Source organism: Erpetoichthys calabaricus, chromosome 7, assembly GCF_900747795.2.
Source record: "Erpetoichthys calabaricus chromosome 7, fErpCal1.3, whole genome shotgun sequence".
Taxonomy (NCBI): Eukaryota; Metazoa; Chordata; class Cladistia; order Polypteriformes; family Polypteridae; genus Erpetoichthys; species Erpetoichthys calabaricus.
The window spans coordinates 198,973,057-198,994,920 of NC_041400.2; the positions used below are offsets into that span (position 1 = coordinate 198,973,057).

The window sequence follows — 21,864 nt, forward strand, 5'->3', positions numbered from 1 at the left end:
GCGCCTGTGTCCGTCCGCCCGCCATAGAAGTTGTGGTGGTAGTGAGAAGCGACGAGGCCTGCCGGTTAGTCGTGCTCTCTCTAGTGGCTCGCGGTAACCGCTTTGTTCATTAGCGTGGCGTCGGTGTGAAGGACACGGACTCGTGCCGACATGTATGACCAGGATGAAGGTGAGTGGCGCCTTGGAATGTCAGCGGCGATGCTGGAGCCGCGCAGTGTGCGCAGTTTCTTTTTTCTCTCCACGGATGAACGGGTCGCTTGTTTTTTTTCTGTAAGTTGATTTTCTTCCTTTGTCTTCAGTCCTGTGCAGAGGCTCCAGTGTTGTGGGTTGAACGTATGAAGTGCACCAACAAGCAAGCCAGTCGACCGAGAGCCCAGTGCTTTATTTTTGCCGTCACTTCCATAGCTGAGAATTGACGCGGCGATTTCAAGTCCACTTATGATGGGGTCGCCTGGCATGTTGGGTTGTGGCGGTGACTTGGCTAAGGTCCCCACGCAGTCTCCTGTGCTCCGATTAAAGGGAATTCATTCTTGGAGTCCTGCGGTGCACTCGATCGTTCAGCTCTGTCTTTGTGTATCGCACTCCCGTATCGCTCCAGATGTGGTCTCACTGCTGCGTTATATAGAAGCTCAGTGTAACGTCCATTGATTTCTACTCCGTGGTCTTTGTAATGCAGCCATTCATATCATTTTCTAAGCCCACTTAATGGACCTGGGACTGCACTGATGATCCCATTCCCCTCTTATCTCCTACCAGTTACCCATCAAGTTCTCTAGGCCAGGATGGTCCAAAAAGGGCACAGGTTCCTCAAGAGATCCCAAACCCCTTGTCATAGGTGTGGCCCACTGGGTGACCAACCTGTGCAGTCCTCAAAGTTGATCAGATCAGCCTGTTCGCCCCCATTCCTCCAGCTTCATGAAGTCTCCTCAAAGTGCCACTGCACCCTCCGTACTGCTGGGTAACTGATTTCATGTCCCTGCAGTTTTCCTGCTTTTACATTTGTGTGAATATTTGAATTATAGATAGATAGATACTTTATTAATCCCAAGGGGAAATTCACATACTCCAGCAGCAGCATACTGATAAAGAACAAAATTAAATTAAAGAGTGATAACAATGCAGGTGTAACAGACAGGCAGTATCTTTGTATAATGTTAACGTTTACCGCCCGGGTGGAATTGTGACGAGAATAAGCCATTCAACTGAAATTCACCTTTAACTGACGCCATTCTCCCTCTTTTTAACACACCAGCCACCCTAACACCCTCCTTTATTTTAGACTTTCTTGTCATGTAAAGCTGAAAAGATTCCGAGCCTTCCACTCTTCTTACACACCGCTGTCCTTCAGTGGGTGTAGCTGATCATCCTGTGCCGCACTCCTCAGATCTAAAAACTGCCCCACGTTCCCCCCCATTAGCGTAACACATAACCGTAGTCTCTCTTTGACTTGTGCTCCGCAAATCATGGGCATTACGTCACCTGACATCCTCGTGGCCTTTAGCTCACTTCTTCTGCTTGTGCGCTCACACATTCAGTTCACTTTAGTTTTGTACACTCGGCGCAGGCTCCCAGTGTGTGCCATGGCAAGTTCTCAGGTAAAATGCAAGTACACACTTTAATTGTCGAAATACATAATGAGCACCCAGATTTATTTAATTGGACAGGAAAACAAAGTGAACCCGATGAACAAATGGAGCTCAGCACTGGCTGTCCATTAATTAGCTTGTTGACAATGGAGGAGCAAACGGTGGTCTGCTTCACCCATCAGATGGCATCCATTGTTGTTCCTTTTTCCTCGATGCTGCACTTTATCTCCATGTCTGAATTTAGCCTGCGTCTGGCTGTGACTCAAGGGGGGCTGGCAGTTTGACCACCAATTTGTTACCAATGTCACGTATTAACAAGATGTGTGACCCCAGCCTGATTCTGGTGGTGCTCCTCATTAAACTCAGGAAACTGGGCCTTAGTGACAGCACAGCCAGGTGTTTTTAAAGCGACTGCAGACCTGTCCGCTCCTGCTGTCCCGTTGTTTTGCGTCCCTGCTGTAGTGCTGCTTGAAAGGAGAGGTTTTAGTAAAGCAGGCAGGAATCTCCACAGGCCTCCAGTTGGCAAGTTGACTTTCAGTAGGTGACCATTACACCTGAGGATTGACCACAGGACCATGGAGTTGTCTTGTGGAACGATAAATCGTGACTAAAGATGGCGAGGTTCACGGCGGCCCTGATACGAGTGGCTGATCCTGTGCACAAGTGTTAATGTGTAACATACGTCTGGCTCAAGTCTTATGCCTCTTATCGGAGATGTTTGTTTCTCTCAGTCCTTCCCACTTCATCTTTGATTCTGCAGTGTGAAATGAGAGGGGTTTGGGGGTCCATGGGGATGACAAACTAGCAGGTGTAAAGAGGACATAAAAAAGCCTTCCAATGCAAATCCTGGTGCTCTTGTCATAAGTAAACATCATGGTGGTCGTTAGTGGAGCTCAAAGGTGGGCTGACAAGGCCGGCACAGCCCTGCTCTACGATTTGTGTGTTACACCCAGGAGAATTGAACAGCCGAGTTAAGAAGCTCTGTAGGCTGCAGTCTCTGAGGTGTCCGTTTGGTAGACGCTGACGTCGTCCTCCTTCCCTTTCTGCTGGCTTTCTCCATGCTGCTCGCGCCTCTCTGACCCTCATGAATCTGAGACACTGATTAGCTGCTGCCTTTTTTGTTGTAACGTATTCTACAGGTGTGACTCGGTGGTAGTCCGTGTCCTTTTCTGGGCTGTAGTGTGCTAGCCAGGTGACACCAGTGAATGAACAAGCAGATTAAGATGGCAGGGGTAGTTATGAGACGCCCTGTGGACCTGCTGGACGCAGTGTGGCAAGACAAACCTGGTGGCCATTCTGAACAAAGTGTGTGAAGAGACGTCAACGTTAATAGGCCTTCATGGTGCCTCACTAGCACTGCTGTCTTCTCTTTAGCCAAGCCAGATGTCTTTGTTCTTTTTTTGTAAATCTTTTGTGTGCTTCTGGGGGTTGGCTGCTGTTTGTTTGTCTCGAGAAAATTTAGCTTTTACAGACACCAACATGAAATATAAAAATATTACAACAAAGTGCCTGTCTGTCTTTCTGGAGGGCTCCTAGATTGTTTTCACTTTCTTTGGTTTCTCATTTAAATAGACATTCAGTACGATGAGGAGGATGACGAGATCACCCCAGACTTGTGGCAGGAAGCCTGCTGGATTGTCATCAGGTAAGAGTGCAGTTTGGGTGAATCGCTGAAGAGCCGTCCTCTTGTACTGACTAGGACGTCTGCCACTTTGGGGTTGGTCCTCTCTCCTGTGACTGGCCGGTTTGTGCGTTTGACTGCCGTGTGGCGGTCCCTCCCCGACTAACCCGCCACCTACCACCTGTTTCTCCTCTCTCGTTCCGTGCAGCTCCTACTTTGATGAGAAGGGGCTCGTGCGACAGCAGCTTGACTCGTTTGATGAGTTCATTCAGATGTCTGTGCAGCGAATTGTGGAAGACGCGCCCCCAATTGATCTGCAGGCTGAGGCCCAGCACACGTCTGGAGAAGTGGAGGAGCCGGTGAGTTTTTTCTTTTGCGCTTCTTTCTTTTTCCCTTTGTGTGTCTGTTTGTTTGAAGGCACCATGGGACATTAAGGCTACTTTTTTTCCCTCAGCCACGCTACCTGCTCAAGTTTGAACAGATTTACCTGTCAAAGCCTACGCACTGGGAGAGAGATGGTGCACCTTCACCCATGATGCCTAATGAAGCAAGACTGCGAAATCTCACGTAAGTGTTCACTCTGGCGTCTCGCTTTGGTTAGCACTGTGGCTTTTTGGGTGATAGATGGGATTTGCACCTCCTCTGGGGCCTCATGTATAAACGGTGCGTACGCACAAAAACGTTGCGTAAGAATGTTTCCACGTTCAAATCACGATGTATAAAACCTAAACTTGGCGTAAAGCCACACACATTTTCATGGTAGCTAAAACCCTGGCGTACGCAAGTTCTGCGCTCAGTTTTGTAGACTGGCGGCACCCAGCGTCAAAGCAGTGCTACTGTTCCTGTGTGGTTTCCCTTCCTTTTTCAGGTCCACATCTCTGATGCGGCTTTATAAATACACTGAAACTAACCGCATATTGTTTATTAGTTTAATGCATCTGATTGTAATTAACCAGTAACAATATAATGGTCCACAGAATGGCCAAACTATTCTAAATACCATAACTGCTTTAGCGTTGTTACTCTCACTGCACCTTCTTCTTCTTCTGTCAGCTGCTCCCATTAGGTGTTGCCACAGCAGATCATCTTTTTCCATATTACTCTCACTGCACCACTCAGAGTATTTATATCACTGTATCTGAGTGGGGAATCACAGCAGCAGCTGATCAGAAAGAGACTTATGGTATACAGCATCAAGCACACGCTGCCTCAGCATTCGCTATTTGAACTGCTCTCATCCGACCAACGCTTCAGAGTCTTTCCTGTACGGACCTCGCGGTTCACAAACAGTTTAATCACAAGAACTATAAATGCACTCGATCAGTCCATCAAGTGCTCCTTGTAGAACTGTTTATACTTGCAAGTTTACCATGAGGTAATTATACTTGTGATGCAGTTATAATATTAAACAACCTATAAGGCACGTATTTACATATGATGACGATATCATTTTTAAGATGAAATGCAGCAAAATATATTTATTATACAGATAAAACTTTAACTACACGGTGCCGCAGCACTAGCGAGGAGCTTGAGCTCCGTTCACAGATTGTTCCTGCCTCGCACTGTATTATTGCTGGTACTGACGCGACACTGGAAGGATAGATGGATAGAATAATAAAACATGTACTACGAAGATATTTCAATGTTCCATAAAAGTTTTGAAGAATCAGCGTTCTAAGCTTACAGATGGCTTAACGTCTATTACAGAGCTGATTGTGTGGCGATTGGGTATTTGGAGAAAGAAAAGTAATGACAGGAATTAGGGGTTAGTACGTATGAAAAAGACAGTACTGCTACAATAAATTATTTCATCGAAGGTTGCGCAGCAAGCATCTTGCATGAGACATGAACAATTACTGCGCCACCGTGTTCCCATGTTTAATAACACGCTTTAACTCCTATCATCATGAAAATGATATCACGTATACATCTCAGTATTTTAATTATTCAGAGAGCTGTAATATTACGAACGTAATGGATTCTGTGTCCTGTCAGAGGAAGACAAAGCCCGTTTAAGAAGCAGGTAGTGATTCACACACACAGAGCACTTTGAAGATCAAATACAAAACAAAGCATTTAATGTGCTACTTTAGTTACGATGGGATTTGAGAAACTAGTAAATTAAACGATTTAAAGATGAAGTTTATGATGATCTACTTTAATGACAAAATAAATTACGTGATTAAAGTGGAAATTTCAAGATTAAAGTTGACATTTTGTGCTTTTTTCACACTGTGTGCGTATTTTTATTTTTTTTTCTCTGTACCCTAATAAGCTTTCACATGACACTCAGACTGTGGGCTATGACTCCCCTTTTCACGGCGACTTTAATATGTGACAACTTCTTTTTTATTTCGGGCACTGTGCGACTTTGTGAACTTGAGCTTTCGAGTTTCTCAGACACGCTATGTCACTCGATCAACTTCCTTTTATTATATCATGGTTTAAACCAACAAATGGTGCGTTTTTCTTTTTCTCCACTTGGTATTTGCTGAAATTCTTCTATTTTTCCTCGTACTTTTGCCATTGCCTTTTCACAGAACACTGAGCTTAAGGGCTATTTATATTGATTTGCATATTCAAAGAGGCGTAATTCTGTGAGGAGTTGTGGTGGGGCAGCAGGCGCGTGCACGAGTGTTAATTACTACGCTGAGCGGGATTTATGTAGCAGAAGAACATGGAAGTTGGCGAATGCACAGATTTATGCATCTGGATTTTTTTTGTGCATAAGTGCATTTCCGCTTTTGTGCTTACGTCATGTTATAGTGAGTTCTACACACGGCGTTATGCATGAGGCCCCAGGTGTGCTCCGTCTGTCAGCCTGCTTCTATGATAGTTAAAGGGCACACGAGGACCCCGTTTGGCTGATGACTAGGAGACCAGTGGGAGCAGATGGAGGCTTTGATTCCGTCTCTGGTCACATCTTGGCCCACTATTACCTCTTGGGGGTTCTTCAGCGGTGGTTTGATGGGTTTAGGCAGGATGTCTTACTGCTGGACTTCTAGCTTTTACACCTGCTTGAGTCTGGAGTGTCGCACCACCAAAATAACGTCAGTGTGGACAGAAAAAGAGCAGGGGCTCAAGTTCAAATGGTAGTCTACATGTCAGAAATGAAGCTGTATGATCAGTAAACCAAAAGAAGAAAAAAAATGAAGGGGGGGGGGGATTGTTTACACAACGTGAAAGGCAAAAGACGCACAAAGTGTGAGAGTTTGCCTCTCCAAGAATTGTTCACAAAGAGAAAGAAAAGCAGGAAGTGCTTCAGGATGGCAGCTTCACTGCTGTGAGAGTCTCCATTGTGCAGTTTAACTCTGATTGCTTCAGACGCCATGTGCCATGCCTGCACTATCTCTTGAAAGCGCCATGTTTCCACAGTTTGGCAGGCCACATTTCCGCTACCCAGTACAGCTATAGGCACTAAGACATGAACAGACTTTGTAATTCAACTTCACTGTACACAACATGGAGCTCGGGGATCAACGCCAGACCCAATATTCTTTGCTGTCCTTAAGAAAATGAATCTCTGGGTCTGAGGAACTCTTGCAGTGGTCTCAAGATAGCCCTTATAATCCCAGCCTATACACACAAGTAGGCCCACCAGAGTGCAGTCATCTGAAGCCACAGGCGTTTTTCAAATTTTGACGTGCCATGTGAATGAATGCACAGACGCCACTTCACTCGGCTTACTTACTTAACACACTCATCAAAGAAAGAAGGCCCAGTGCTACAAAATGAAGTCTTTTAGAGTTTTCGGGCTGCCATCTAGTGGACTGGTGGCCACAGTGCTTCCGTCTACTTTGTTTTTGTGTAAGAACACAGAATATGGAAAGTGTGGTATTCATTCATTTATTCATTCATTCATCTATCCTTGAATCTGCTTAATTAAATGGGGGATCCCAGGGGATCTGAGCCAACTGGGGGGTGCATCAGAAGTCAAAAAGGAGCCAGCCCTGGACGAGATTATACTCCCAAGTCCAATGCTTTTAGTTTTTTACAGGGACACAGTGGGCCAGAGCGCCAGCCCCATTATTCACAGACAACACGCCAAGTTAGCTCCCTTTTGCACATGTTTAGAGCTGAAAACATCGAGGTTACATGTGCCTTTTTAATTTGGTGTTTGCATTGAGTTTTCACCATTGGATTTCCACACAAGCCTAAACGCTGCTGAAGATCATTCAGATGAGAGTGGGAATGATGCCTGCTGTCTCTTTTAATTTTTCTTTTCTTTTTTTGAATAGAGCTGATTTGTAATTTACAAGTACTGTAGTTATTCTTTATTGATTTTAAGGACAAAAGTCCTTAACACATTAAAATAGTCAAATTCTGTTGATTAATTTAAAATGGTCCTGCGCTTGAAGTCAGTGAAGAAATGTTAAAAATGCAAACTCTTGTCCAACTGTCCATCTTGGGGAAGTCTAAATTCATGTAAGGCCACCACTGGCCTTCGCAGCTTTGAGGATGGACAGAGCAGACTGAAGAAATGCTGCTGAGCAGGTGCTTAGCATGGGGCATTGGGTGGGGTGGTGGGCACCATGGCCTCTCTGTCTGAACTAGAAGCTGCATGCAATAACTTGGCTTCAGGAGTCCTTGTGACCATTGCAGATGTCCATCCAGCAGGTCTCTCCCTCTCATTTGGTGGTATCCCCAGTTAATGCCCTTCTGGTGTACGCAGCACACATTCTGTGTATTCCAGCCCTCCGTGACCCCTCTTTTGGCTTACGGAGGGCCTTTCCTGGTGTCGCTGTTTGCTTCTGCCTGTCCTTCCTGGAGGCTCTTTGTTGGCCGTAGCCCTGGCCAGTGCCCTGTTAATGGTGCCCTTGCCCCTGACAATTCTTCCCACTCAACATTCCTTTTTCATTCTCCATTGACTGCCTTCACCCAGCAGAGATTGACTTCCGGGCATCCAGAAATGGTCTAAATGGCACTGTTTCTTGACAGGTACTCTGCTCCGCTGTATGTCGACATAACCAAAACCGTTATAAAAGAAGGTGAGGAGCAGCTACAGACACAGCACCAGAAGACCTTCATTGGCAAGATTCCCATCATGCTTCGCTCGACTTACTGCCTGCTCAGTGGCCTGACAGACCGTGATCTCTGTGAGCTTAACGAATGCCCTCTGGATCCTGGCGGCTATTTTATCATCAATGGATCTGAAAAGGTAAGCATGGCACTGGCGAATGGGAGAGTGTTGGGTAGGTGTCTGACTGGAGCTGCATGGCACTCATCAAGTACAACTCCATTTCTTTCTGGCCACCCTGCACACTTCTGGTTTTTAACTCCTTTTCCCCATTTGTTTGCCCCTGGCGACCAGCGGCCCCAAATCCTTTTTGATTCTTTTGAATGGACATTTTGACATTTATCAAAGTAAGTGGCGCGAAGTTGCTCTACAGTACCTGCTCAGGAGGGAAGGTTAATGATGTGGCGGGTGGCACTCGTTGGGTCTGCCTGACAGCTTTTCTACCATAATGAAGCACCGTTTGCGTAAAGGGTCAAGTTGGTTTTTCATTTTTGTGTTCCTTTCTGTTTGCTGGTAAGCTGAGACTCTTGGTAGTTGTGAGCCCTCTCTTTGCCAGTGTATTGTTGTGGGGAGAGTTGGGCTCGCTGGATTCATTTTGGGTTGGCCTACTCAAACACACACACACGTGCATTGACTATGAGTGGTGTTGGCACAGCTTACCACTCCTTAGTGCTTCTGATTGAGACTCGCCACCTTAGGCTAAAATGGGCCAAAAGGGTGTCAGCATAACAGCCATGGGGCAAAGGCTCATAAGAGAGATCTCTGTAAGGATGTGAGAGCAGATGAGTCGCGCCCATGAAGAGTGTGTCTGCGACAGCGAGTGTCATCAGGCTGGCGTGTGGACATAATGGCTGGTATCCATATGGATGAGCTTTTCTTCTTTTTACATGGCTTTGTGCAAATCACCCTTAGTGCACTCGTAAAAGCTTTAATCACATAAATCAGCTTTATGTGGCATTGTCAGTACTGTATCCTGTTCCCTAGAGATGGATGTGCCACCCCAACTGTGACTGGTCATTCGAGTCTGGGATTATAATGCGTGTTCTACACTGAGATGAAGCTCTGCATCGGCTTCGATAAAAGACACGTAACGTATCAGAGTACAAGGCAGAATCCCCTGACCAGGCCAGTCGCTCCCAAGTATGAAACAAGCCGGGGTGAAGGTTCACGTTTGTGGTGCCAAAGGTTTCTTTTATGTAGATGTTGTTTCAAACATCTGCTTAAAAGGACTCGACGTGTTTCTTCGTCAACCGATTACAGACATAAATCAACTCTAAGCTTCTGTAGACATGGATGAGAAAACACAAAGGAGCTTAAGCCATCCTGTAGGCTGTAGAAGGTTACTAGGAAAGTTGGTACACCGCGTGTGGCCTGATCCAAACGAGGTGAGGCTGTGACTGCCGTTTATATCGGTGTACACAAACTGAGGCTTACACATCTAGATGTCGAAAAATATCGAGAGGAAACCTTTGACAGCTCACTCCCAGTTTACTGAAGCTTCTCTGAGCCAGATTACAGTTTATGGCCGTTTGTCTTTCTGGTTAAGCTGACAAGCTGGATTTTAAATCCACTGCATGTGTGTGTATACGCGTGTGTGTGTGTGTGTGTGTACACTCACAGTAGTTATTCCACTCCATGCAGAGAAGCCACTTGAAGGCACTCCTTTGGTATGAGATGGCCACGATTTTATATTTAGAGACTTTGCACCACCAAACGTTCTTCCCTTGTGTCTACGATGTTTTTTTTTTTTGTTTTTTTTTTTTTTTTACATTTTTCCAGACAGGATGTCTTGGATGGTTTGGTCTACTAAACAAAAAAAAGTAATGTCCACATCTCAGAAGCCCCTCTGTGTCATGTCTTCAGTTCACCAGGACAGATCCACTTCCTTCATGACTTCCAGTCCGTTAAGATTGTGTGCTTGTTTGCTTGATGTCTCATCACCTGTGGCATTTTCTCAAGGACGGGGATCTTAAAGAACTTGTTGCTGTGAAAATGAACTTTCCTCAAAGTGCCTGTGCTCACCTGAAGTTCCTGTTTCTTCTGCTTTGTTCCTGTTAAGGTTCTGATCGCACAGGAGAAGATGGCCACCAATACGGTTTATGTGTTTGCTAAGAAGGACTCCAAATATGCTTACACAGGGGAATGTCGCTCCTGCCTGGAGAATTCTTCTCGACCTACAAGTACAATATGGGTCAGCATGATGGCAAGAGGTGGCCAGGTGAGCCAATGTTGCTTGAACTGTTTGCTTAACATGTCCTTGTTCCCCGCTGCTCTGTGCTGTCATTTATCATGCCATGTTATGATTCGGATGGGAGTCCTGACTGAAAACAAAGGAGTGTAGGAGTGCTGGGTCCTTACGTGTTATGGTGAGTGCTGGTTCTCCTCAGAACACTCCAGTGTACCACAGGCAGCATTTTAAACTTGCCATTAATGAGAAGAGTTGGTGCATTGAAGGGACTGCGTGAGCAGACAGGTGTCCGACAGTGAGCTGTAGTTGGCATCCTGGCATTGGAGACTCGGACTTCAGTGTGCTGTAGGCTTTTGACCTTCTCACCACTGACTAAGTCTTGGCATTCATTCTTTTGTGTTTTTCTTTTTTCCTAACACTTAATGTTCTGGATTGTGCACAGGGACAGACGCCGCTACCTGTGTCTTAAGAAATGAAATAAATGCTTTGTGCCCCATAAGATTGTCTTCACATCAAGTGGAGTCCCACACTTGTACTGAGATGTCCTGATCTGTCACTGACGTACCTTAACCCCAATTCTCAGGTTATCCCAGTAGGTTGTTTGATTCCCTTTATGTAGCCAGTCATGTGACAGGGCACCAGGCCTGTCCACCATCGTGAGAGAAGATCGTCTTTATGACGGACAGTTAAGTCTCTTTGCCTTCCAATATGAACACGAGTCTGTGTGTTGTCCCAGAAAAGGACAGAGAAGCCGTGAGAGCTGAGAGTGAACCTGACCTGCTGTTTCATTGTCACTGAAGTCATAACGGATGTGCCTGGCAGAGTGTGTGACATGAGAGCGTTTGTCTCTGTCAGCCCTCCATCCACTGCTCAGTGATTCAGTTTTAGTTAATGAAGGTGTCGGTTGTTTTATGCAGCAGCTTCCCCGTTTGATCCTGCTAAAATGCAGTGACGGACCGAGGTGCTCTTGTGGTCCCAGTGTATTGTTTAGCCACCTGAAACCAGTGCATCTTCTTAAACCGATGGCACGTTATGCAACATTTTGTGCTGGGGTATGTCAGACTGTCAGACTGCAGGCTGGACCGTGTCAGTTTATTAACAACTGACTATCCCTGGCCATATCACGTGTACAAACTGTGAGCCCACCTTCGGGCACAGTCCTCCTTCTTGCCCCTTTCGCTGTCGGTCTGGTAGCATGCCACCTGATGAAGCTGGCGCTGTATGGTGAGTTCATTCACAGTCTCTGTTGTGGTATGTCAAACATGAGACATCACACAGACAAGACTCTGTTCTGTTTATGAAGTCTAAAACACCCGCGTTCCTCACTCCTTGCATCGTATGCGTTCAGTGCTTCAGGACAAGCATTCATTGGTTGTCCACTCTTAAGCTCATCGGACTGTCGCTATGACTGAAGACACCGTGAAACCCGTGTGTTCACATATTAGAGCCTAATATACTGATGGGCGATGATCTTTAACATTTTCTTTTTGCACGCTCAGATTTGTGCTTTTTCATGTAGAACATGTTTTATGTTTAAACGTGTTGGCCAGTGCCCTGTGATGGACTGGCACCATGTCCAAGTGTTGGTCCTGCCTTGCACTCGTTGCTTGCTTGGATGGGCTGCAGCTGCCCCACAGCCCTGATCAGAATAAGTAGGATGATAGGTACATGGATGGATGGCAAGGTTTTTCCTCTTGTGAAATCTGTACTGTTAAAGAGAATTCCACTGAGGGTACTAAATCACCTGGTTTATCACCCACTCCTAACTGGATGTTTGGCTGGCATTTTATCCAAGGAGACCCTCAAGTGGAGCCATTTTACCTGCCTGTACTCCAGCTGTACAAAGAATCCTGAAAGCAGTGAAGGGTCGCAGAGCGCTGGTTATCAAGCACTCCTGTTGTGCCCCATTGCCCTCATTCTGTGAGCTGGTGGCTGTTTTGCCGTGAGGTGGCCTCACTTTCTGGTACTCGTCATGTCTTAGCTGAGTGCCCTGTCCTGTCCTTTTTGAATGTTTCTGTAATGTAGAACTCTGCTTCATGCTGCTGATCATTGCTTTGTGGTTTTTTTTTTCCTCCCTTTACCACCAGGGTGTCAAGAAAAGCGCCATTGGTCAGCGCATTGTGGCCACATTGCCCTACATTAGACAGGAAGTGCCCATTATCATTGTTTTTCGGGCTCTGGGGTTCGTGTCTGACAGAGACATTCTGGAACACATCATTTACGACTTTGATGACCCTGAGATGATGGAAATGGTGAGTTTTGGGTTTGGTGTGCACTGCGTGCCTTTAATGCGGTATGGGTGAAGGGCACCTTGTATGGGCCGAGATTTGTTCATACCATTTGTAACCTGATCTCCTGCAGAGCCTTCTACTTTTTTGATGTACTGCTTGTTTAAATGGCAACAGTGGAGAACGACTTCTCTAACTACATGTCCGGAATTGTATTTGTCGTGTGAAGACTACTCCCTTGCCGCTTTTATGTCCACTTTTAGGTTGGTACTCAAAAGAACACTGCTGCAGTCATCCACTGGCCCTGGTGATATGCCCCCCTATTCTGACCTCCATGGCAGTGCTCTCTTACTCTTCAGACATTCTGAAGTCCACTTGTGTCATTTCTTGTGCTGGCATTTTCAACAGCTCTTTGGGAAAGCGGCTGGCATAAACTCAGGATAGACTCCCTTCTGTCCTGATCATTCGGATCACGTGCTGCGCTTGGCAGACTCTGACTGGAGCGCCTTTACTTCTCTGTGTGTTGATTTGCTGTTCTTTTGCAGGTCAAGCCCTCACTGGACGAGGCTTTTGTCATTCAAGAACAAAATGTGGCTTTAAATTTTATTGGCTCCAGAGGTGCCAAGCCTGGTGTTACCAAGGAGAAGAGAATCAAGTATGCCAAGGAAGTCCTTCAGAAGGAAGTGCTGCCTCATGTGGGTGTCAGTGACTTTTGTGAGACTAAGAAGGCCTATTTCCTGGGGTATGTGTGCTCTGCGGACTTGGAGGGTTTGGTCATTTTACTTGAGTTTGTTTCTTTGACGTGCACATTGGTACATTAAAATGCCTCCTTGAGTGTTGCCTGAAGTACACAAAGAGCAACTGGATTGAATAGGATTAACAATTGTCACCTTAAACTGAACAGCCTGACCGTTACAGCTGGGTACACACATGTAATGAGAAGTTGACAACACCCCGGGGCAGGTGACGACAAGTGGCATTCAAGAGGACATTTTCTGGATAGGCCACTACTGGTACAGAGCCTGTGTGTAGAACGCTGCCCTGCTGGGAGTTTAGGCACTGATTTTCTTCCCTTTGTTGAGCGTCATCGTGCCATGTGCTTCATGGTTCATGTTATCTCTTCTTTGTTTTTAGGTACATGGTTCATCGGCTTCTCCTCGCTGCTTTAGGCCGCCGGGAGCTAGACGACAGAGATCACTATGGCAACAAAAGACTGGACCTTGCAGGGCCATTGTTGGCATTCTTGTTTCGAGGGTAAGGTTAAAGGTCATGTCAGTTCTGTGCCGTGCCAGTCTGTCAATTTGCTTTGCCCTGTAAGGTTTTTCCAGTAACTATTTGACTTGATTTGCTGTCCCTGCTTTTAATTGTAATTGTTAAGCAGATGAGCTCATGATGCTGCGTCTCCAGAGCAAGCACAGCTCTCAGGAACCTCGCCCACAGATCACAGAGGGCACAGCTGCATTTCAGGGTGCCATGCGCTCTTTTACACCTTTTCCTATAGTTTAGCGATGCTTCTGAACTCAACATAAAATCATAAACCCAAGTGTTACACAGATAGGAATATAAGCTTGGACTGTATTGTCCCATCAGTGCACTGGCACAGTATGGCACCTTCGTGTAAGTTACACAAACAGTATGCACCTCACTAATGAGAATAATATAAAACTGTCAAGAAGTGCCACCTTGTCAGGTAAGCAAGCCTCTAGTGTGGCAGGTTTTGGTCATTTGATCTGGATTTCCTCTTTTTGTTACATGGTCATCGCTTTTGCCTGCTCATCTCCCTCTGGCACATGCATGGCTGACCAGGGTGCCCCCTTCATGTGTTTCCCCTCTCTATTTGTGAGACACGCAGTGCCATCTTGATAGGATCTTGGAAACTGCCATGGCAGTGTGTTGTAAAACAAAGTAACGGCTGCTTAAAGTAGCCAACCCAGTGAGCACTGCTGAGCCAGTAAGGATGCTGTGGGCACACCCATGAAAAGCTTGTAGCACCCAGCCTCTAGTTTTATTTTAGGACAGCTGATTGGACTTTTTTAATGTTTTGGGTTGATCTGTCCTTCTCGTTTATAGGATGCCCATTGACTTGACGTTAGCGCTCAGTGTCTGATGAGGATGAAGGAGCTCGGACTTGAGCAGCAGTCCTCAAGTAATCCTGAGTCAGACACCACGCTGGAGCGTCTGAAGCAGCGGGCTTTAAACCCCAAGGCTGCCAGTTTAACTGCATGCTGTGTGGTCCAGAGTGTGTCCTTATGCCTGTGCTTCACTTATAAGAGATCACAATCCTACGTGTGCCCGTCTCGGTAGAGAGTGGCGTCAGCCTAACAGACCTCAATGTTAATCGTCAATCCCCCAGTACTTGCTTAAATGTTTGGTAAAGATGGCCTTGCTTTTCACAAGACATTGCTGAGAGCCTGTATGGAGCTGCCACTCTCGAGTTGTTTGGGGTTTAGAGGCCATTGGTGCTGGGCTATTGTGGGCATGCAGCATTGGCAGAATAAACCCAACGTTTAGATGGTCCTATGGCAGACGACGTAGCCCGATGGTAATACAAACCATTCATTGGTGTTTCTCTCTTTAGGATGTTCAAGAATCTTCTGAAAGAAATTCGTATCTACGCCCAGAAATTCATTGACCGAGGTAAAGACTTCAACTTAGAGCTGGCTATAAAGACTCGCATCATCTCTGATGGCTTGAAGTATTCTCTGGCTACTGGAAACTGGGGAGACGTAAAGAAGGCTCATCAGGCGAGAGCTGGGGTCTCGCAGGTAATGGCTGGCATTGCCCGAGTTTATTTGAAGTGTGTGGTTCCTGTCGTTGGGTTCTGCGGCTCATTTTCTTACACGACCCGTGTCACATGACACCGAGGTTCATCAAAATCCATGTGAGTATTGGCATTACATCTCCTATTCCGGCAGCTTGTCCTCCTTTCTCAGTCACCTTTGGAGCACACCTGACAGGTGAGCTGCGCTAATGTGCACCTTAGTTGTGACTGCCGTTTACTATGTGGGCCTTACAGAGACACAGCAGAACGATGAACTGAGTGTGAAGAACAGACACCTTCACTGTCTTTCATTTGGCAAATGGCGGGAGTCGGTTCAGTCCATTGGGCGCTCATTTGTTTAGCTAATCTCTGAGCTGTCCCCATAGCTCATCCAGATCATTCTTAAAGTTTAGCGGGGTCTCTGCTTCAACTGCATGTCTCGCTAGTTTGTTCGATTCCCACGGCTGTTCAAGTAAAGCAGTGCTTTTTGGCTTCAGTCCTAAATGTCGCCTTCATTTCCGCTCGTGTCACCCCTTTGGTTGGTAGAATTCTGCTGGGTCTACCTTACCAGTGCCTTTGAGGATTTTGCAGACCTGAATTCGGTCCCCATGTAGTCCCCTTTGCTCAGACTAAATGGGTTTAATTCTCGGAGTCTGTCACGGTCCATTCCTGGGATGCACTTGGTTACTTTCCTCTGTAGGACTTCCAAGTGCTGTTCTGACTTCCTTGTAGTGTGGTGACCTGAACTGCACCCCGTGATTCAGATGAGGTCTCACGAGTATGCAGCCTAAACATAACGTCCTTTTGATTTGTATTCAAAGGTCTATATTCAAAGGTATGCGGTTGTGCAGGTGAGACACTGGCATCTGAGCCACACCACATCACTGCATCTGCCCACACATTGCAAGTGACCAGCAGACCCTGCAGCTGTGTGTCAGACTGTATCTGAGGGGCAGTGTCTTTGACAGAGTAGGCCATGTTTTGTGAGCTTGATGACCATGGCCTGAGTCTGTCACAGGTCCTCTATTCTTCAGGGGCTCTCTTTGCTCTGGCTGTTTCTCATATGCCTTTCTTGTCTTCCAGGTGTTGAACCGTTTGACGTTTGCATCCACCTTGTCTCATCTCAGACGTGTCAACTCTCCAATAGGGAGGGATGGGAAACTTGCCAAACCCAGACAGCTACACAATACTTTGTGGGGAATGGTGTGCCCTGCCGAGACTCCAGAGGTAAGCTGGTGTGACAGATGTGACGACTGTGTTCTTTAGTTTGATTTCAGTGTCCATTTTCTCTTGGCATACATCAGAAATCCTCACCAGAGTAACCAAGAGTAGTAACACAATCAATACAGTGAAGTAAGCACCAGGGAGTGGAGCAGTACGTCCTCACACTTTGTGTCCCCAGTGAGGCGTCACTTGACTGGCTTGCACCCTGGCAGGTTGTGGTGTGCACTCTGATTTGTATTTTCTTCAGCTGTCTTGTGTTAACTGCTGTGCTCTTCTGTTTGCAGGGTCACGCTGTGGGGCTTGTCAAGAATCTCGCCCTAATGGCCTACATCTCTGTGGGCTCACAGCCATCGCCAATCTTGGAGTTTTTGGAAGAGTGGAGCATGGAGAACCTGGAGGAGATCTCTCCTGCTGCAATTGCCGAGTAGGTTCCACTTTTTAAAAGCCACTTGAGGGTCACTTGGTGGACCTCTGCTTGAGGTTTACTCCTTTGGAGCCTCGTTTTCATCAGCTATTCTCTCCGTTAAATGTGGGCTTTAATATTTTGCTTTTCTGTTACATTCAGTGCCACCAAGATCTTTGTAAACGGCTGCTGGGTTGGAATCCACAAAGATCCTGAACAGCTGATGAACACACTGCGGAAACTGCGCCGTCAGATGGATATCATCGTGTCTGAGGTGGGTGAACGCAGTCACTCTTGGCCTCTCTAGACATCACATCTAACTGAATTGAGTTGAATTCCTTTATTGTCTTGGTGCACTTTACAGTACAGTAAGACTCGATGTGCAGCTCATCCATTAAACAGTTATCCAATCTATCTATCTATCATATAGCACCTTTCACTCTCTCTGTTATATAGCGCCGTTCACTCTAGCTAGTTGTCTATCTGTTAGTGTGTGTGTGTATGTATGTCTGTTCCAGCATCACTTCCCCAAACGGCCAGAGCGATTTTCATGAAACTTGGTACATGCTTCTCATTGGTCAACTAAAACTACTGTAGGGTGAAATCAGCCCCATCCCACCCCCTTCTGGGTAGGGTGGGGGGTGATCTTGCGTTCTTGTATGTATGTTATCGACCACCAGAGGGCGAACTGCAAGTGACTGCCAGCATTCTTTACTTTGAGTGCCACCGCCTGTGCCCACCTGTTGCTTTTCAAGTTAAATCGAGTTGGCTGGTTCCGAGTGTCAACTGGATAATAACATAAATACAAGACCGCAAGACAATCACATTAGTGAGTCTTCATTGTTTGTTTATTTTTTTATTATATTTTTCTCAAACAATTTAAAAAAAACAAAACAAAACAAAACTTTATTTTCCTCCAGGGTAACGCTGGGTATTTCAGCTGGTAAAATGATAGAAGTGTACAATATATAAAAACATATGTGCAGATACTGGAAATGTTCATAACGTGGCTCAAATTATGCTTTGTTACGGCTGTAGTGCAAGTTTACAGTGAGGTGATTATAATTTCTATACAGTATCTCACAAAAGTGACTACACCCCTAAGTGAAAAATGTCCAAGTTGTGCCCAGAGTGTCAATATTTTGTGTGGCCACCATTATTTTCCAGCACTGCCTTAACTCTCTTGGGCATGGAGTTCACACGAGCTTCACAGGTTGCCTCTGGAATCCTCTTCCATGAGGACATCACGGAGCTGCTAGATGTTACAGACCTTGTGCTCCTCCACCTTCCCCACAGATGGTCAATAGGGTTTAGATCTGGAGACATGCTTGGCCAGTCTAGCACCTTCACCCTCCGTTTCTTTATTTAGTAAGGCAGTGGTCATCTTGGAGGTGTGTTTGGGGTCGTTATCATGTTCAGTTTCCAAAGGGAGGGGATCATGCTGTGCTTCAGTATGTCACAGTACATGTTGGCATTTATGGTTCCCTCAATGAAGTGTAGCTCCCCAGTGCCGGCAGCAGTCATGCAGCCCCAAACCATGACACTCCCACCACCATGCTTGACTGTAGGCAAGACACACTTGTCTTTGTACTCCTCACCTGGTTGCTGCCACACACGCTTGACACCATCTGAACCAAATAAGTTTATCTTGGTCTCATCAGACCACAGGACATGGTTCCAGTAATCCATATCCTTAGTCTGCTTGTCTTCAGCAAACTGTTTGCGGCCTTTCTTGTGCATCATCTTTAGAAGAGGTTTCCTTCAGGGATGATAGCCATGCAGACCAATTTGATGGAGTGTGCGGCGGGCATGTGGTCTGAGCACTGATAGGCTGACCTCTGCAGCAATGCTGGCAGCACTCGTATGTCTGTTTTCAAAAGACAACCTCTGAATATGACGCTGAGCATGTGGCACTCAACTTGTTTGGTCGACCGTGGTGAGGCCTGTTAAACCGCTGTATGGTCTTGGCCACTGTGCTGCAGCTCAGTTTCAGGGTGTTGCCAATCTTCTTATAGCCGAGGCCATCTTTATGTAGAACAACAATTCTTGTTTTCAGATCCTCGGAGAGTTCTTTGCCATGAGGTGCCATGTTGAACTTCCAGTGACCAGTATGAGAGAGAGTGTGAGAGCGAGAACAGCAAATTTAACACACCTGAGACCTTGTACCACTAACGAGTCACATGACACCGGGGAGGGAACATGGCTAATAGGGCACAATGTGGACATTTTTCACTTCGGGGTGTACTCACTTTTGTTGCCAGCGGTTTAGACATTCATGGCTGTGTGTTGTTGTTGACACCGTTCTACAAGCTGTACACGCACTACTTTACATTGTGTCATATCTTCAGTGTTGTCTCATGAAAAGATATCCTAAAATATGTACAAAAATGTGAGGGGTGTACTCACTTTGTGAGATACTGTAAATGTCCTGCAGGGCTCCCTGACGATCCTCGGTGCTCTCCACACACCCCACCGCAGGGCCATCCAATCAGCTGCTCTGTACTTAGGATACCACACACAAATACAGTGGGTTAGAATACTCTGTTGGGTGGCAGTAGCAAGAAAAAGCTGTGCGGTGGTGTTAGCTGTCCATGAAAGGTCCCTGAAGAGAGAGGGAGATCCCCAGGAACCTTAAACTTGATACACACTCCGCCCTCTCCCCAGTGATGAAGACTGGGGCATGATCCTCATCACGTGACCTTCTGAAATCGACGATGAGCTCCTTGGTCTTCCCTGTGTTGAGGGACAGGTTGCTCATTGAGTACCATCTCACCATATTTTGCACCTCCGCTTTGTAGGCCGAGTCGTCGTCATTGGAAATTTGCCCAATAACCGTTGTGTCCTCAACAAATTTTGCAATGGTGGTGGTGCTGGTGGTATATGCGGGTACACAGTGGTGAGTGGATAGGAAGTAAAGGATTGGGCTCCGTGGACAGCCTAGTGGTGTGCCAGTATTCAGGATTATGGTGGAGGAGAAATGGGAGCCCAGCCATACCACTGGGTGACACTCCGACAGGAAGCTGAGGATCCAGTTAGAAAGTGGAGCTCTGAGGCCCAGCTGGTGCTGCTTGTGGATGAGCTGCGAGGGTACAACAGTATTGAAAGCAGAGCTGTGGTCCACAAATGGCATCCTCACACATGTGCCCAGTCTCTGTAGATGAGTCAGGGCTGTGGGCAGAGCTAGAGAGATGGCACCCTCTGTAGATCGATTAGCTCTGTAAGCACAGTGATCCGAGTCCAGGGAGGCAGGGGGGAGAGGACTTCATTATTATCGGTGTCGGAGCGAGTGGTCGATGGTCACTCGTATCACTGAGGTTTGTTTTCTTCAGCACTTCAGCACAACGATGCTGGACGTGAGGCATGCAGATATTAATGGAGATATTAAAGATCTCTGGAAATACATTAGCAAGCTGCTTAGCTGGCCCTGAAACGTCATCCTCTCCTGCAGCTTTACGTGGATTGTACATCTGAAGAGGGGAGGACTTGACATCTTCTGTGGTTAGAATCTTTACAGGTGGAGTGGGCAAAAAAAGTGCTGGGCTCATTGGCCAATGTGACTTTGCTATGGTCACTAAGAGCTCCAGTAGCCCCGGTGTCCGTGATCCTCCACGTGATTCCTGTAGATGTCTTTGGACTTTTTTAGGCCTTTCTTCAGGTGTGACCTGGCAACACGGTGGGCTTTGGAGATCCCCAGATTTAAAGCCTGAACCTCTTTGTTCATCTATGGTTTCGTAGTTGGAAAACTGTTCACCTCCTTGTCGTCCATAGTGATGTTATACACATAGCTACAGATGTAAAAAAGAACAGTGCGTGTGTGTGTGTGTGTGTGTGTCCCGCCAGGTCCGTCTCTGTGCCCCGTGCAGGTCACACTGTGTGTGTTCACAGCGGCCCTGGAGTGTGACACGACTTGCTCAGGCCATATTCTCTCTGTCTATGTGACAGCTTTGTTTCTGCAGATCTGAGGCATCTAAAATAATAACCTAATGGTCTTGGTGCCCATGAGAGGGCTGAGGAGGGCTTTGTAAGAATCTTTAACATTTCTATAAAGTTTATCGGGGGGGTTTGACCCCCTACTGGGACATTGCATGTGTTGGTAAAATGTCTGGAGCACAGGTTGAAGATTTGTCTGGTTCAAGTCCCCCATGGTAATGCGGGCAGCATCAGGGTGAGTGCCCTGTTATTTACTGATAGCCAAGGGCAGTTGTGCCAGCGCTAGCTTAGTAGTGGCTTGAGGTGGAATGTGCAGCGCACTGCCAAGGCAGCTTTACTCGCGTGGAGTTGATATTTGATTTGGCAAAAATGTCATTTCTGAAGTCTGTCAAACATCTTAAGGGGACTCTGTGAGCAAATCATTTTCTCATCTTGGTATTAACTGCCAAAGAGAATATAAAAGGCCTTGTGAGTTAGTACCACATTGACTACAAAAACTGGTTCAGGCGTCATTAGCCAAAATGTGTAGCAACCTGTGGCAGGACACCACAAACACTATCAGCAGTTACGTTGGAAAAGACCACTCGGGTCATAGGGGAGAGAAAAAGGTCAACCGAGGTGGGCACAGACCCCTTCTGACGGTCAGACTTGGGAGGAATGTGTGATTGGCTGGTGGAGGGTCTGCCAGCTTCTTATTTGATTTGGATGTCTGACTTCTGCCACTCGGTAAGCTCACAAGGCAGTTGTTGGATGTGCGAGTGGCACAGACGTGCACCATTGAAGTTGTGCCAGCATGTTGGCTTTTGTTTGTTGTTGTTCAGTTTATACAGAATTCTTTTAATATCCTCCATGTAATTCTTACTATTTATATAGGACCACGTTAAGGAAGGCGTCCTGTTGACT

At 46.5% G+C, this 21,864-nt stretch overlaps 1 protein-coding gene across 1 annotated transcript in view; it reads left to right on the forward strand.

The window, feature by feature from the left end:
- polr2b (RNA polymerase II subunit B) overlaps positions 1–21,864 on the forward strand; it is a 27,529-nt gene continuing 5,665 nt past the window's right edge. Inside the window, exons 1-13 of the mRNA XM_028805910.2 lie at positions 1–169; positions 3,159–3,231; positions 3,416–3,566; positions 3,662–3,774; positions 8,149–8,368; positions 10,287–10,445; positions 12,503–12,667; positions 13,189–13,385; positions 13,778–13,897; positions 15,222–15,408; positions 16,488–16,631; positions 16,913–17,052; positions 17,194–17,305. Coding sequence (XP_028661743.1) covers positions 151–169; positions 3,159–3,231; positions 3,416–3,566; positions 3,662–3,774; positions 8,149–8,368; positions 10,287–10,445; positions 12,503–12,667; positions 13,189–13,385; positions 13,778–13,897; positions 15,222–15,408; positions 16,488–16,631; positions 16,913–17,052; positions 17,194–17,305 — 1,800 coding nt within the window. The 5' untranslated portion in view covers positions 1–150. The remainder of the gene's footprint in view (positions 170–3,158; positions 3,232–3,415; positions 3,567–3,661; positions 3,775–8,148; positions 8,369–10,286; positions 10,446–12,502; positions 12,668–13,188; positions 13,386–13,777; positions 13,898–15,221; positions 15,409–16,487; positions 16,632–16,912; positions 17,053–17,193; positions 17,306–21,864) is intronic.